A 17436-nucleotide genomic window follows, 5' to 3' on the forward strand; every position below is an offset into this window, starting at 1 on the left:
TGTGTATGCATGTGGTGTGGTTTTGTCAAAAGGAATTAAAATATTTATTTTTAAAAAAGAATAGTTTAGTCCTGGATGCTGATTAGTCAACACAGCATTCCAGCCATGCTAAAATGTATCTGTAGTAAATAACAGCCATGACATTTAACAACTGTTCCCCTAGTGGCTGTGTACTGTATGAGACTGCGTAACACACACAGGCCAACCAACTAGTGACCTCAATATGACAGATCCTTAACTTTTTAGCATGAGCATGATGCTATAATTTGCTTACCCGATGCAGTAAGTATAGTGTGTGTAAGTAGTAATATGTACTTTGTTATTGCTATATTAGTAGTAACGCTTTCATATTAGCTTTTCTCACTTACATTTCTTGTTAGCATGCTATATTCACAATGTGATGAAACTATCTCTGGTTTAAACAACCTTTGTGATCATTAGTACCAGATAATAGACAGCATTGAAATGTTACAGTTCTCAAACATTTATTGAAACCTTTAACCCTTTTAATCTTAACTGTTTTTAGAGAAGGTTATGGGTTTGACCTTAATTAAAGTCAATATGGAATTTATTGTAAGAGGAAATTCATTGAGGAACAGTGGGTAACTGTCTTCCCTTGAGCTCAGTTATTAGCAGAACTTGTGTTCTCATAAAAAAGAAAAGGGGCTTTATTTTGTAACTGTTGCTAAAATGAAACCGATATGAACTGAGCTGCGTGATGCTGTTGCATATGAAAGTAACACTCGTTTAGCTATAATCTTTCTGCTGTATGTGACATCCTACTTCTATCACTGTCAAGTTTTCACTGTGAGGTTTACCACAACCATGAATATGGGTGGAGCTTATGGTGTGAGACACACACAAAAAGCATAATCAAGAGTACTGTCACTCTTAAGCTCAAACTGAACTTTAATGTGACTGAAATTGATGCTTTGAACATCACAGGGGCAAAAGTGAATCTCACTGTCGGCGACGTGACGAAGTACAGGACAGATTCGTAATGAGGAGTGTCAATTACCCCACACGTGAACCTGCAGTGTGTGGAGGTGTGTGGAGGTGTTTGGAGCAGCTTTCAGAGATGCTAAGTCTTTTCTTCATATAGGAGGACATTTTGAAGACACCACATGTGAGTTCAGCCCTTGACTTCTGTTTGCATCATTACAAGTGAGTTACTTGCTCTTGAGACATGGGCCAAAATAGGCTTTAGAGGTGAAAATAATAATAATAACAATAAAAAGTAAAGTTTACTGTATGTATCCATAGCCTATCAAGGCCTTATGATGTTCAAAGGTATTTACTGTAGGTTTTACATTTGGGAAAAATCTCCTGCTTCTTCCTTTTTCTAGGCTACAGAAATGTCAGAACTTAGATTAATGCATATTTTAATTGAGTTTAAGTATTAAGTTGTGTTGTAACTATGGGCAATTTTAGTACTTTGACATGAATGTAATAATTGTCAGAATTAAATCAAATTAGCATTTCCAATTTTTAAAGTGGAGATGTTGCTATTTTAATACCAACAGAAAGTAAAATCCTGAGACCAATTATGAAAGAATCAGAACTTTTTTTTTCATTCACCGGTGCTGTTTATGTATCATGGAATATTAGCTTGAGTTTATACTGCTTGCTAATTTAACCATTCATACATGATCCATCCATAGTATTGTTATTGTAAAGTGATAAATAGCAATAATGAATAACAATGTGTGCCCAAATGTTTGATAACTTGTCCAGTGTTCAACAAGTTGGAAAGGATTTTTTATTTTTTGGTCAGCATGCTGGCCGTCTACTTTTAAAGCCGTTTATCGCAAATGAAACTCCTCCGTCATATATATAATGGACTTCAGATTTCAGCACTGATAAAACACATTAGCTGTTAACAAAGAACTGTCACAAAGCAAGAGTGAACAAAAAATACAAATGAAAGGATGTGGGGTTGGAGAGAAACCATATTTCTTCATTTCCTTTGTTTCTCTATTTCTAAATTTCAACAGGGTTACAGCAACATTGCTAAAATGGAAGAGCTGATAACAGAACAGATTTCCTGAACAGGTCCATCGCTATTCTGTTGGGCCAATGATGATGAAAGAATCAAAAGATGAATTCACAACCAGTGAGAACAGGTGAGAGAGAACAAGGATACAATCTTCAGTAAATGTAATCACTATTTTATTCCATGTGCATTTTTAATTATTTTCTTCAATCGCATGATTAAACACTTTTTTTATCAATAGAGAAAATTCTGCTGGCACGGTACCCAACGGGGTCTCCAAAGATGAGACAAAACTCCTGAGTCTGCTGAAAGGTTTACGGTTGTGTCAGGATGCGTGGGCTCCCAAAAGTCCCTGGGACAGTCACGGAGCACACGCTGCTCTGTGGGGCAGACCTGCTGGGGTGGGTGCCTTCCTTTTTATCAGTGCTTACTAATTAAGTTACTAATTAATTTTAGCATTTTCAGCAGTATTCCTGTAAACCTTGATGTTGTCAGTGATAAAAAAAAAAATGAAGTAGTTTTAGTTAAATTGAAATATAACTCATAATCCAATAATTTAACTTTTTTGTTTTCAAATTCCATCAAATCTAGTCATACTGAGGCTGGGGTATAGACAAAGGTAGTTGTAGCGCATAACCCATCCCTACTGTGGATACAAAAATGGGAATAAGAATTATTGCATTTTAATTGATACTATTTTATAAAGCTATATTGTGGGAAGTCACTGTTCCCTTTGGCATTTCCCTGTTAAATATAAGCCATTTCTTTGTCTACGTGCATAGTGGAAGCATAATTTTAGTATATTATTAGGGAAAAGTTTATCCAGTGATTGATTTACGGTTGAGGTTGTCATAATTTCCTGTTTATAATTGTGCTGTAAAACTGTCACGCTATGGTGGAATGAAACGCATGAGGAAGATGAAATGCAGACAGTCTTTAATAAATCCACACAAGGGTAAATCCAGGACAGAACAGGCAGGAGACACATGTAGGGACGTAGTAGACTGGATGAGGAATCACAGGACTGAACGCAAATTAAATACATTGGTAAATGAAGATAATTAACAAGACACACCTAAACCAAATGACAATCAGACATAGACTGAGGCTATGTCCACACGGAGACGGAGCTTACCCCAATCCGATCTTTTTTTTCCTCGTCTCAAGAAATATCCGCGTCCACACGAAACCGCTAAATGATGTAGTATACATGCCAGACCAGTATGTGGCCCTGTAATTCTGCCACAGAGATACACTAAAAACGGAGAAGAAGACTTTTGGACTATGCTCATAAACCTTGCGCGTGGTACACAAACGAACATGGAACAATACATTTATTAATCTGTGTTAATGTTAGTTAATAAAAAGACAATCGTTCAGTGTTTGTTCATGTTTTTGTTGCTGTTACGTGACGTAGAGGTTTCTGACTGGGGGGAGACGTGGGCTGATGACGTCATCGTTTCAGAAAATATACGGATTAGCCGTCCAGACGAAAACGCTAAGGCCGCGTTTTCAGATTTATCCACTTTGGGACCCGGTTTCAAAAAATAGCGGTTTCACCTTACGAAAACGCCGGATCCGTGTGGACGAAATGCCTATCCAATTAAAAATTTGTGCGTATTCACAGAAACGCGTCTCCGTGTGGACGGGGCCTGAAAACTAGGTCAGCTGAGCACTTGGGGAAGGAAACACAACCTAACAGTTCCCTGAGGTGTGATAGTTCACCCCCCTCTCGGAAGATGCAACCTCACACACAGGAACAGTTAGGAGGAGGACAAAAGAGTACATATAAGGAGGACAAAGGAGTCGATGTGGGATGGTGATAGGGGACGGCAAAGGGCTGGGAGGAAGGCAGGCAGACAGACAAGACAGGTGGAGGCTCCGGCAGAGGACGGACACCCGGGAGGAAGAAGACAACCAAAGTCCAGGGTGGAGCTGCTGGAGGGAGCTGCCAGGAAAGAGACAGGTGGGAGCAGGAGGGACCCAGAGCCCAGGCAGGATGGCTGTCCATGGTGGAGCCGACTGAGGGAGGAGCCATGGTGGAGAAAGGGCTGATGACTCCAGGGGGCCGACTGACGGCAGCGGAGCAGGTAGTGGTGGAGCCTGAGGTGGAGACAGAGAGCCGATGAGCCAGGCGACGGGGAGGATCCAGAGGGCCAAGGCGGAGCAGATGAAGGCGGGGATCTGGAAGGATGCGGTCGCCAGAGTGGCAGAGGACCAAGGTGGAGCCAGAGGAGGCTGACAGAGCCAGAGGGACTAGGTGTAGCCAGAGGTGTGGAGTCCCGAGGCGGCGGATGGTCTATTACAGACCAAGGTGGAGCCGGAGGGACGAGGGAGCCTGGCAGTGCGGGTGGACTGACGGGCCACAGTGGAGAGGAGGGAGCTAGGAGCCATGGTGGAGCTCCTGGGTCAACAGGCCGAGGCAGAGTCTTGGACTCAGAGGCTGGAGACAGAGACGAGGGTTCCTCCAGCCAAGACGGATTATAGACACGCATCCATATAGGCATCTACAGTATATAGATAGACATTTTGCACAGATGGTAGGCTGAGGGTGAGCAGAGGGGCTGCCAGGAGACAGCAGAGGAGATGGTGAGGACTGGTACAGAGGTGGTGGTAGAGTTCAGGATCCTCAGGGGGATTAGGAATGGTGTGTGCTGCCCACACACACCACAAGGCCACTCTCAACACTGAAAGCACCAGTGACAGGGGAACGACCTCCGTGGTCTTTTCAGGACAGATAGACAGTTCAGGATGGGCAGACAGTTCAGGATGGGCAGACAGAGAGTTCAGACGAAGGTGGTAGAAGAGCAGGCATGTCGTCACAGGCTTTGATAAACCTGTTATAATGATATACTGTAGGCTATTTTAGAGCTGTTGGGGTGGATTTTGAGGGAAACTGGACACATAACGTTTTTTCTCATTAATCTACACTCCGTACATCATAATGACAAAGTGAAAACAGAATTTAAGAAATGTCTGTAAATTTATTAAAAAGAAAAAACTGAAAGTATTCAGACCCTTACTTAGTACCTTGAAACTTCTTTGGCAGCAATTACAGCCTCTAGTCTTTTTGGGTATGACGCAACAATGCACCGTATGTCATTCGCCCTTGCATGTAGTATCCAGTGTGCACAGGAGGTAACACTGTGGAGTGGTCTGAAAGCCGAAAGTTTGTTACAACGAACAAAAATATGTCACTTATCTGCTCAGATGACATGTTTTTAGATATCCATCTTTTTCCTTTCTTTTGTTATTTATGCTATTTGTTCATTAATGTCCATTGTCCATTAATATATTAGAGCCATTTGTACCTTTAATGTGGAGGCTTCAGGTCCATCTGCTTCCAGTTCTTTTAGCTGCTTCCAGTTATTAAAAAAAAAAAAAATCGTATGCTGCATATAATATAAAAAATTGGTATTTCTTATCATATTATTTTAATTATTTTTATTTTTCATAAACACACTGGTCTGTAGCGCAAATAGTTTTACCATGTACTGCACTTTCTTCTAGTTAATTATCTATTGAATTGAAAGTCTTGCACATCACATCACAGAAAATAGCTTAGCTTAGTGTAGCATATAAGAGGTGCTATATTTGTACACAGGTGCCTCAAACCACATTCTTCCGTGCAGAGGATCTTTGCCAAGCCATGTACTTTCGGAACACGCTTGCAGTTTCATTATCATATATTTTATATATATATATATATATATATATATATATATATATATATATATATATATATAATATATATATATATATATATATATATATATTATCAATAGAGGAACTGAATAATATATTACTGAAATTGCTGAAGGAATTGTTCACCTGAAATAAAAATTTTCTGACTATTTACTAACCCTCAGGCCATCCAAGATGTAGATAAAAACATGTTATACAGTCCATCAGTTACCATGTTGTGAAGTAAAAAGCTGCATGTTCATAAGAAACCAATTGTCCTTAAAGGCGTTTTAACGTTAAACCTTTGCTACTGACCAAAATATGACTCCATACTCCATAATATGCTACCTACAGTCCATCCTCTGTTGTCTTCTCACATCAAAATCTGCTGTACCAACACATGTTTTTTGCATGTAAATGGTGCTTGATCAGTGCATGTTTCTCTCTTGATTCAGATGAGATGAATTTTTCACTGCAGAAAGCAGTATTATATTATATTATAATACAAACAATAACTCTCTAGCTCAGCCTCGAACACCACTGAAGTCAAGAGGGGATCGTGCATTTGCCGTTGTTGGACCTAGGCTCTGGAACGGTCTTCCTTTTTATCCTTTTTACCCCGGTCCTCTGTCTATGAGTTTAAATCAAAGTTCAAATCTTATCTTCTGGCCCGAGCTTTCAGCAATTCTTAATTATGTTTTATATATTTTTTATGTCTTATTGCTTTCTTATTTGTATCTTAGTTTTATATTCTGTAAAGCACTGTGGTCAACTTCTGTTGTGTTTATTTGTGCTATATAAATAAATGAAATGAATGAAAGAATATTACAAATAGAGGACCGGAAGCAATGGTCTGAAGTTAAAATGTCTTGATGGATCTGGGATTATTACGCAACATAAATTGATGGACTGGAATCATGTTGATTACTTGGATTATTGTGATATTAACTCTCATTCTGACAGCACCTGTTCACTGCAGAGGATCAGTTGTCAAGCAAATTATGTAATGCTAAATTTCTCCAAATCTGTTCTGATCTTCAGTGGCCTGAGTAAATATTCAGCAGATGTTTGTTTTTGGTTGGACTTTTCTTTAATGGTTGGCAGTGTAGTGTAGTACAGGCTAACTAGCGCTATTAACTGAAGTTTAGTTTTTGTGTTTTCTACAGAATTCAAACTACCGTCATGTTGTAGATATTTGCAGAAGTAGATAAGTTTGCATTAAGGATGACTGCGAGTGCACTTAAAGAGAGGCAAAGTGGTGGTGTAAGATCAGATGAAGACCTATTCCAGAGTTTGTGGAAGTGATTATGTTGGTTTATCTAGCTTTATAGAATTTTACTTTGGTGTGTGTTTTTGCTGGTATAACGCTCATTTGTGTCTTTAAAAATAATGATGAAAAAATACAAGATTACATAATATATAAATAAATAAAAAAAAAATCTTGGCTTTATTTTGAATAAAGTATCCAAGGATCTAATGTTTAACATTTTACAAAAGTGTTGACACATGTTGAAAGTCTGTATGTGTGTTACTTCCCCCCACCCCCCCTCCACATTTCAAAACCATGAAATATGCTTTCATATTTACTCTCTATATATCTAGTAAATGATGTCAATTATCAAAGGTCTCATTTCACTTCCTTTGTGGTCATTGTAAAGGAACAAAATCCTCAAAGTTCTTGAAACATTATTTTTATATTTTGAATTTGAATGAAAGGTAGCTGCAGTGTATATATTTGAAGCATATCCATAAACTAGTTAAATGCTAATAACTAAAGTAGTTTTCACTGTCATCTATATTTAGATTTTTTTTGCCACCTAACGTTTGTGTGCACTGACTTCCTCTTGTAAGAGTGCTTACCCACAAAGTGGGATTCAAGCATTTCCTTGAATTCAGTGGTTGTTGTATTGCTTATTCAAATGAGTGCTCATCTAAAATATGATAGTGATACATGATTCTCCATGATATTTTGATCCTCTAAGTATGCTGTAAGCATGCTCTAAACATAACAGCGAAATGACGTTAAATATGTTAAATATGTGAAATGTTAAATAGCTGTTCATTTACACAGAGTTTCCTGGTGGTCCAAGACTCTTCATCTCAAGACCAGCTTCTGTGTGTGTCTGTGGGGGACAGAGGAGAGCCGGTCAAAGAATTCCCCATCTTAACCACTGGGACAGGTACCAAAAAGCCTTTTCATCTTTGATTGCTGTTCAGATATGCTATACCCAAGTTTGCAACCACAAGTCAGAATGTAACATGACCTCAAGCATTTGTCATGATCAACATGTTCTCATGACGTTGTATTCTCAACTCCTCCATGATCAAATTATCTGAGCTATGCTGTCCACATTTTATAGCTGCACACTATTACTGTCCAGTTGTTGTTGTTGTTTGTGCTTTTTTAAGTTTATTTATAGATTTTAATGAGACATGTATAAGTTTCCTGACATTTTTTACAATGTAGGCTACATGAGACGTTTGTGCACAGTTCAGTGAACTCTTCTGCGCAGCAGTTTGTTCTCTATTTGTGCATGCTGATAAAATTCACATCCTGAACCCTACAGTCTTCCTATTTCCTCATTACATATGTGTACTTTTGAAGTTCATGACTAGTCTGTCCAGTTTCTCTCTATTACTCATAGTGTTCGTCTGACTCACTTAGTTCTCTTGTCTTTTTGGTTTTCTTTCATAGCTCTTCGCTTGACGGCATCACACCTGGCTTTTCCTGATCTCTTTCAACTACTGCACTTCTACACAGTGAGCAGGTGGGGCTGAGTTATTTTTATCTAGCAGCTATTGATAAGGAAGCACGTCTGTTTTGCTTGATAACAGGATGTTGTCAAAGGAAACTCTGTGCACCCCTGTGTTGGATAGTAAATTATATTGAATCTTCTATGCATTGTAAAAAGAACTGGTAACTTGCAATGATTCCACCCATAAAAATGTGTTTTGTTGGTATAAATGTATGTATATATGTTGGTTCAGTGATGTCGGTAATATAAGACGTTACAAATTTTTGGTTACCATGTCGGACAAACAATTTCAAATAATCAATAATCTGTTTGTTTCCATTGCAGTAAAATTGTAATTTGGCATACGATTAAACTTTTAAGGGGCAGCCTGTAATTGTTACATTAAAGAAATATTTGAACCTTATTAAACCTGATTAAAAGTTTGTTTGTTGGTATAAAGGCTGTATTAAGGTTGGATCCGTGGTGTTAAATCATATTTATGTTTTTGCTTCATTAAAAATAGTTACTTTTAAAGTTACTTTGAACTTATGATATAAATAATGCTATAAATAATGTGGTTTTTTTGTATTATCTGACATCTGCTACACTTAATTTTCTCTCAGGGATGTTTTGCCTCTCTGTTTATTGGTTCCCTCATGGGTTTACGCCATTAACAGTCTACCAGATCATCTCATTCCTCTGCTTGGTCCAAGTTAGTACTTGCCCTGTCATTTACTATCCTCTGTACTAAACTATAAATCTGCCGTTATGCAAATCGGACTCTCTGAATTCCAGTCATTTGTGTGTTTGACCTTTAGAGTCCTGGCTGTGCCCCTCTTCAGATCCACTGATTAGCAGTATGACTTCAGAAACACAAGACATAGCGAAAACAATCATGTGCACTATACAGGTGATACAAACCCTCTGACTCAGTTACCTTTACTTTACTTCTCTAATGTTTTCAGTTTTATAATAATTGTTCAGTATGTTATATGTAACAGCATCATTCAGAACTAATTGTGCTTAGTAATTCTAATTTCAGAATTTTTAATTGAGGTATGTCATAAAGTAGACTACTGTACCTATAAAGATACTGGGTTTTGCAAGTATTGAACTTGTTTTAGAGAAAATTACTAATCATTTGAGAAAAATAATTGGTATCACCTTATCTTAAAGTGTTCGTGTGTCATGTTACATCTGCGTTCTATAGTAGAAACTATACTTTAAAGTAAGTACATGTTATCAATTAATATTATTTGGTCCTTATTTGTGTTACACTGCAACAAGGAAGCCTAAAAATAAAGTGTAACCAAATATGTACGTATCTTAGACTGTCAGGTTAACATGAATTTTAATGTGTATCATCTAGACACTAGCTATGTTTCCACTTAAGGTTAAAAATTAAACTTGTGCGCAAAATTGGAATATCACATAAAACATTTGTGAAGCACCGTTTCCATCCAGTGAGTTGAAGAGAACAAAATGGCCACTTCCCAATTAACTCACGCTAAATATCACAAAGAAACATTTTATTTGCTGCAGTAGGAGAAGGCACTGTACTGTATATAATAATCCTAGTATACAATAAATTATGAGCTTAAGAGCATGCAGACGAAACACGCTCATGAGTCTGCTGTTTGGGAAAGCAGTTCTGGGAGTTAATAATAAAGCACTTTGGCGAGACTTTGCTCAAGCATTTTAGAACGACAAAACTTGCATTTCTGAGCAATGTGATCGGTCTGTTGGTTGGTCCAGTTATGCTGTCCCATCACAAAGTCATATGTCTTTTTTGATGCGCATTAAGGATGTTTCTGTGCATGTTTTCTTACCGGATAATACGTTTTTATGCTCACTTTTAAAATTTAAGCCCATCTTACCGTTTCCGTCCAGTTTTTTTTTTTATACGCGGTATCCCAAAATGCACATTAAAGTAGGTGGATGGAAACCTAACTACTGACAATAAGTTATCAAAAGGATTGTAATGCGCCAAATCAGTTGGTAGGCAAAAAACTTTGGTCGCATGTGGTCTACAGTGACTTGTTGAACTTATTGGACTTTTGAGTGCAATGTCTAAACATTGATTTACGGTGCTTTAATGTAAGAAAATCCCCAAACCTGTGTAGCAGTGAACAAGGACATTGAAATGTACTACCATAACTAATGTATCCATTAGGAATCTGTTCTTTTTAATCTTTGCAACTATATTCTATGTGTGGGAGGCGAAGCCTTGATATTATTTCTGCTTGTTGGTAGGTTACAGCTGCCAATGGTGCCATGTGCTTCATCAATCCCTTGTACCTTCAAGAGCATGGTGATGATTGGCTTACTCATTCTTCAGCCAGCACAGTCAATCTTCCAATGAACTTTAGGCGAGACAAGCGGTTAAGTACCACGAGAGCATGGGCAGGGAGAGGACTCAAACAAAGGTCATCTACACTATCTGATGACAACTCTAGCAGCTTTGACCATGACCGAGGTATTGGCTATCTTTTATTTCTGTCAGCTATCTTTTACTATACTTTCAGTTTTCTAATCTTTTCGCGTGCCTTTGTCATTGTTGTTAGTTTTTATTTTTTATTTTAAATATTTCTGTTTAGCTTTAATTTATTTCAATTTTTGTTTTGGTAATTCTAGTACATCAACTTAACATCTATAAAAACAAATAAACGAATCAGACACTAAAAAAATCAAAACACATATCATAACCTTAAATATTCGAATCTGTTTTTGAGAGATTTCGATTACAGTGCATATCTTTAAAGCCTGTTTTCTCAGAATGCTATTTTTCTCCTTCACTGTCCCAAAAATGGCCACTTTAGTAGCACTTACATATTGGTTGTATTTTCTGATTTATGGACTGAAAAAAAGAAAGAAAAAAAGAAATACAAAATTCCCATCTGTAGAAACTAATATGTCAACAAAATGAAACAAGAAATTTGAACCTGGCTTCATCAAATGTTCAGATTTTTGCAATTTAATGCATATTTAATTATATATGTATAAATGTTCTTAATGTAATCAGTCTACTGGAGAAGTATGATAATATCTATTAGTTTATTGTTTTTTTTTACCCTGTCCACCTGTGGTGTCTTGCCTTAAGTTGTAATGTTAATGTACTGCATCAGGATCTCTTGATAAAAAGGCAGATCTCAGTTAGGTGGTGTTATGTAGGTTAATGTTTTTTTTTTACTTCTCAAAGGATCATTTGAGAAGAAACCAGACTCTCCAGCTCCCCCAGGTGGAGTTGTGCTTCGAAGGGCGAGTGGCGCCAGCAAGGAAGACCCCCTAAAAAGAGCAAGTGTTGACTCTATTCAAAGCCCTCTCCCTCAGTCACCACACCGTGTGTCGTGGATAGAAGACAAGATATGGCTGAACTCATCACTTCCTTCCTCTCTGCTTCAACCGCCCGGCTTAGAGCTGGACTCGCTGTCAGTCAGCAGTATAGAGGAGGAGTCTGAACCAGCTTTAAGCCCCTCCCCATCACTACCTTCGCCCCGCCTCCACTTGGCAGATAAGATGAAGAACCGCCTCTCTGCCGTGGGTCAGGCTCTAGGTGGACTTGTGTCGCCACATCGGAGACTGAGTAAACGTGTTCAGGAGATGGCGGAACGGAAGGGTGGGGCTTTTGCTGAGGCTGTCAGGGGATTTGTTGAGCAAACTCTTGCAAGCAGGGTCAGTACTGGAGGGACCTGCACAGAGATGCTGCAGGAAGTGCGTTCGTCTCTCACCTCTCTGAGGGAAACTCTGTTGGATTGTCCAGAGATCCAAAGCATCACAGACAGCATTGGAGACACTCCGGATTTTGAGCTAGGTATGACCTAGAGATGTGTTGGGGATAACATTATAGGGGCATTATATAATAACAGCCTATCAGTTTATCTGTATTATTTTATCAACAAATACAATTGAATTCCAGTTGAATCTCTGATCTCCATAATAGGTGATCATGTATAAAGCACATATTCTGCATGACCATATTCTACATGCCTAATCCTACCCAATACCTAAACTTTACAACTGCCTTATTAACTATTAATAAACAGCAAATTAGAAGTTTATTGAGGCAAAATTCATAGTTAACGGGTTGTTAATGGTGAGAATTTGACCTTTAAATAAAGTGTGAGTTTTGCTAATATATTAGATATTTTGAAGGAAAGTGCAGGGAAATTGAATAGAAATTAATAGAGCCATACAGTTTAATTAACAAGGAAGTGAACACACTGAATTCAGCTATTCATGTTTCATCTTGCTGTGTTACAAAATGTATCAGAACACAATTCTTAATGCATTACACATTTCACAGCTGTCTGTTTATATATATCCAAAGAATATTTATATTTATTTATATATCCATCCCAAAGAAGCACAAAGTCACTTTTACGGACTTTTAAATTAAATGTTCCCTCCTGGTGGAATGACCTGCCCAACTCAATCCGAGCAGCTGAGTCCTTAGCAATCTTCAAGAATCGGCTTAAAAAACACATCTATTCCATCTTTATTTGACCCTCTAACTTTTTCACTCACTATTCTAATTCTATTTAAAAAAAAAAATAAATAAAAAATCTAACTACCTTTCTAATCTTTTTGTATTATCTATTTTCTTTTCATTTATTATACAATTATAAAAAAAGACCTCTAACACTAGCTTGCTGTATTCTTTTTGTATTCTATTTGTTTTCTTTTTATTTATTATATTATTTAAAAGCCCTTGCTATGTATACTGTGTTTAGGCTAACTGAGACTTGTTATAGCACTTATATATCATTGCTCTTTTGTTGTTTTTGATTGCTTCCATTGTCCTCATTTGTAAGTCGCTTTGGATAAAAGCGTCTGCTAAATGACTAAATGTAAATGTGGACGATCATAGAAACATTTCTATATATATTTATTTCATGTGTCTGGAATTACAAAAAAAAAAAAAAAAGCCTGCAAACTGAGTGTGTCCTTAAGGAACAAACTAAAGCTAATGCTATGTGGTTAACAACAGAAAACATGTTTGGTCATGATGATACAGTTCATAGCACAAAACATTCTAGAAGGAATTCCATACAGTAACAATTATTTTATTTGCCTCTACTAAAACCAAATTTATTCACAAATCTGTTTTTCTCTCTGCCCTTAGATGCTATGCTGGAGCTTGCCTTACATAAAGTAGCTCTGAAGCCAGTTTACTCTCACCTTTACGTATGTCTAAAGACAGCACGCAGGGATGATGGCACTCTGCAGCGGTTAGAGGCCAACAAGAGCACTCTGGAGAAACGTAGCCTGGAGGAGCTGGAGGGCACAGCAGGGGCCGGGATACCTGATTCCAGCATGATGGATAAGATCCAGCAACGCTGGACCACAATGCATGAGGCCTATTCGCCCAGTAAAAAAGTTGACACCCTGCTCAAAGTCTGCAAGAATATCTACCACAGTATGAATGCTTATGCCAAGCCTGGTGAGTGAAGTAGTACTGTACAGTAGAGATATAATGCAGATTCTCATGGTTGATATCAGTCTGTGAGAGATTCCACATTCCACTTCCTTTGAACATTGACCTTGTACGTTCTCTTCATATACTCCCATTTCTATACAGTGGCCAAAATTATTAGAACACTAGTACTTTCACCAGCTAAAATGGTTTATTTCTGTCTTTTGCTGTAGTGTGTCAGTAGGAAATATCAGTTTACATTTAATTGTAATAATCCAGTGAGATTTTTGTCTGACTACAGCCAGTGCTCCACACAGAGATCTGATCTCATCATCATCCAGTCTGTCTGGAATGACATGAAGAAACTGAGACAGACTAAATCCAGAAGAATTGTTGCGATGTCTTCAAGAAACCTACCTGCAAAGCTACAGTACTTTTAAAAGTTTTAATCACTTGTGTAAAAATGCTGTGAAATAAGGATGCTGTCAGAAGTAATGTCATAAATAGATTTTCTTTATCAATTAACTCCTGTTAACTAAACTAAATCAACATTTGGTGTGACCATTATTTGCGTTTAAAGCAGCTTTTGCCCTTGGTGCACTTGCACATAGTTTTTCAGGTTGCTTTGCAGGTACCTGTAGGTTTCTTGAAGCGTCTTGGAGACTTGCCACAGTTATTCTGGATTTAGTCTGTCTCAGTTTGTTCTAGATGATGATGAGAGGTCTCTGGTCTCTGTTTCCTACTGACACACTACATCAAAAGATGCTAACTTAACTGATTTAAAACCATTTTAGCTGGTGGAAATACTAGTGCTCTAATCATTTTGATTTGTCTTGTACAGAATAATCAACAATTCTGAACATATACACATAGAGCCAGTTTTAAGAGCTTAAAACATCTAAAAACCTCCATCATTAAGGTGCAGATTTATGTTTCATGCTAGGTACGGTCTTCGGGGCAGATGACTTCCTGCCATGCCTGACATGGGTGTTGCTGCGTAGTGATGTAGCTACACTTCAGGTTGACACTGACTATATGATGGAGCTGCTAGACCCCACGCAACTACAAGGAGAGGGTAGGGGGTACACACACATTCAAACCCTTAAATAAAGTATTTGCTGTACTAGTTTATATGCAGTAAGGTAAATAAAGTATTTGCTGTACTAGTTTTTATGCAGTAAGGTAAAGAAAACACTGTGATTCTTTCAAAGCAATACTTGTCCAACATGTCAGCTTCTGGCTCAATGACTTATTGTCTGGACCAAGACCAAGATAGTACATGTAGAGATCTATCCAATGCATTCCCAGTCATCTCAATGACAGGACCCCTTCTATGTGCACAGTCTCAAGCCCTCTATTTGAAACTACCCTGAAGTGTGTCATATAGGCCTCTTTAAATTTAGTTTTTCATTTTTATTTTTCTGTTTGGACATGAGCATCCACCATTCAGATGACTGTTACAAATTATTGTTTGATATCTATTTGTTGCTTGAAGAAATTAATTATGATAAAAATAATGACGGTCAATGGAATTTTACACCAGAAAGGTGTAGTTTAGTAGTTTTTTAAAATATTCACATACAAGCGTGTGTAACGTGCAAACTGTCTTTCTGTCTTTCTCTCAGGTGGGTACTACCTTACGTCTCTCTACGCTGCCCTTTTTTACATCAGCAGCTTCCGGCCTCGTCTAGCGAAGCGGCAACTTAGCGCAGAAGCACACAAATCTCTCAGCCAATGGCACCGCAGACGTACACTGCACTGCAACCAATCACGCCGCAGCAGAAATCGAAGGACCATCCGGAGACACGGGCCAGCAGATGGAAGTCGTAAAACATCAGATGAACAGAACTCTTTGAATGCGAGCACAGAGTCCAGCGGTCTGACTGACGTCATGCCAGCCTCCTCTGACATGCAAGAAACTCTCCAGGGTTTGGATGAAGAGTTAGAGGCGGTAAAGGAAGAAGAGGAGGGACAAATACAGTGTAAAGAGACATTGCACCTCACCAGTTCTAAAACAGAAGATAAAGTGGGAGGTGATGGAGTAAGCTGGAAAGAAGATGACTAAAATGAGGAACGAGGAAATGGTTAACTTTGAACTTAATAGAGATGCTTGTGAAGGCAAATGTCTGTTACGCAAATTTAAATTTCACCTCAAATCATGCAACTTAATAAGAATTCATGCTGTCATTTCTCTAAGCAATCCGATTTCTGATTTTCAGTTGTTAGATGATAAAATGCGTGGGGGAAAAAACAGCCTGGCAACCATCCACAATACCTTAACATCATGGTTGTGGCTGTTGCATTGGCAGGCGCAGTCACATTTTCTCAATTATCTCAATTAAAAATATAGGTTTTTTTTATCATATAATTTTCGAATACATACTGTACTTTGCTTGACATGGACAAGTATGCAGCCACTCTAGCAACCAATGAAGCTGGGTTATGCTAAATTAAATTAAGAATGCCTTTTGAGTGAATATGAATTAATTTTAAACTGCTGTAAGTAGTTTCTAATAATGTTTCATTTTTTACCATGAATTACTCATGCACTTGTTATCACACAACACATTTTCTATATACAGAATATTGCTTTATATTTAATAAATTAACTTTCAATTGAACGACCATGTTGGAAGATTAATTTTTGTTTTATTTTGTCCATCTTGTTGGACTAATGAATTTCTCTGTTGTGTGACTGACTGTCTTGAATCGGTTTGAATGCAGTCAGTTCCTCTTCCTGTCTCTGCCGTTCATCTTGACCACTAGGGGGAAGTATTGTATATGTTTTTCTATTTTATTTATTTTTTTACCGAGAAAGATTTTGAGTTCTCATAGTGTGTTGTAATATTGCTTATGTATTTAATTTATGTATGTCATTTAAATTCTCTCTCTCTCTCTCTCTCTCTCTCTCTCTCTCTCTCTCTCTCTCTCTCTCTCTCTCTCTATATATATATATATATATATAGAAATATATTAACTTTTTTTGCTCACCAGCCACTGTGGCTAATGGTTTTCCAAATTTACAAACCACTCCGCATTTTAACTGGCCACAATTTTGTTGTTGGGAAATTACATTTTATAAGACTTAATACTGCATACAAATATTTATTTAAATTTATTTCCAGGTAATTTTTGGCCTATTTAAAGGGCATTTTTCCCTAAATGCATGCATCATCTTTCATATCAAATTCTTAAATTTTATTAATAATTTCACTTAATATAATAAGACATTATAGGGCTGTTACAAATCAAATTAAATCAGCATGAACAAAATCGATCTTCCCACTGCAGAAGAAACAGAAGTGACTAGAGTGGCATTCAGATGCATTTACACAGTTCAGTGTAGCTGAAATATAGCAAGACACTGCTGAAATTCTTTCTTTATCACTTGGGAGTACATTGTGACCGGTACACATAAACACACTCACACAGTGACACAATTGTTAATAATTTCTTAAAAATGCTTGTATATAATAATCCATTTATAGACAGCCAACAAAAGCCTAGGAACAAGATTACAAGCCCTATTATGTATTCAGACATCTTGCACTCAGTTAAATACTACAGTCTATTAAGGCTGTATTTTAGCCACAACAACATCCAAAACTCTT

The 17436-nt window shown here is 37.6% G+C and overlaps 1 protein-coding gene across 1 annotated transcript; it reads left to right on the top strand.

Moving 5' to 3' along the window:
• The first annotated feature begins 130 nt into the window (after positions 1-130).
• Positions 131-16446, top strand: rinl (Ras and Rab interactor-like). Its single transcript, XM_019091012.2, has 13 exons — positions 131-282; positions 946-1126; positions 1995-2123; positions 2235-2394; positions 7749-7857; positions 8373-8445; positions 9036-9124; positions 9231-9322; positions 10666-10888; positions 11612-12223; positions 13535-13852; positions 14769-14900; positions 15451-16446. The coding sequence occupies exons 3-13, from the start codon at positions 2077-2079 to the stop codon at positions 15888-15890; spliced, it is 2295 nt and encodes a 764-aa protein (XP_018946557.1). The 5' UTR covers positions 131-282; positions 946-1126; positions 1995-2076; the 3' UTR covers positions 15891-16446.
• Positions 16447-17436: the final 990 nt, after the last annotated feature.

Source organism: Cyprinus carpio, chromosome B15 (assembly GCF_018340385.1).
Source record: "Cyprinus carpio isolate SPL01 chromosome B15, ASM1834038v1, whole genome shotgun sequence".
NCBI lineage: Eukaryota > Metazoa > Chordata > Actinopteri > Cypriniformes > Cyprinidae > Cyprinus > Cyprinus carpio.

Excerpts from the sequence above, each read along its gene's own strand:
- rinl (XM_019091012.2), top strand. The coding sequence starts at position 2,077 with ATGATGATGAAAGAATCAAAAGATGAATTCACAACCAGTGAGAACAG. Across the intron at positions 8,446-9,035 it reads CACTTCTACACAGTGAGCAG|GGATGTTTTGCCTCTCTGTT; the intron begins GTGGGGCTGAGT and ends ATTTTCTCTCAG. Across the intron at positions 9,323-10,665 it reads CAATCATGTGCACTATACAG|GTTACAGCTGCCAATGGTGC; the intron begins GTGATACAAACC and ends GCTTGTTGGTAG.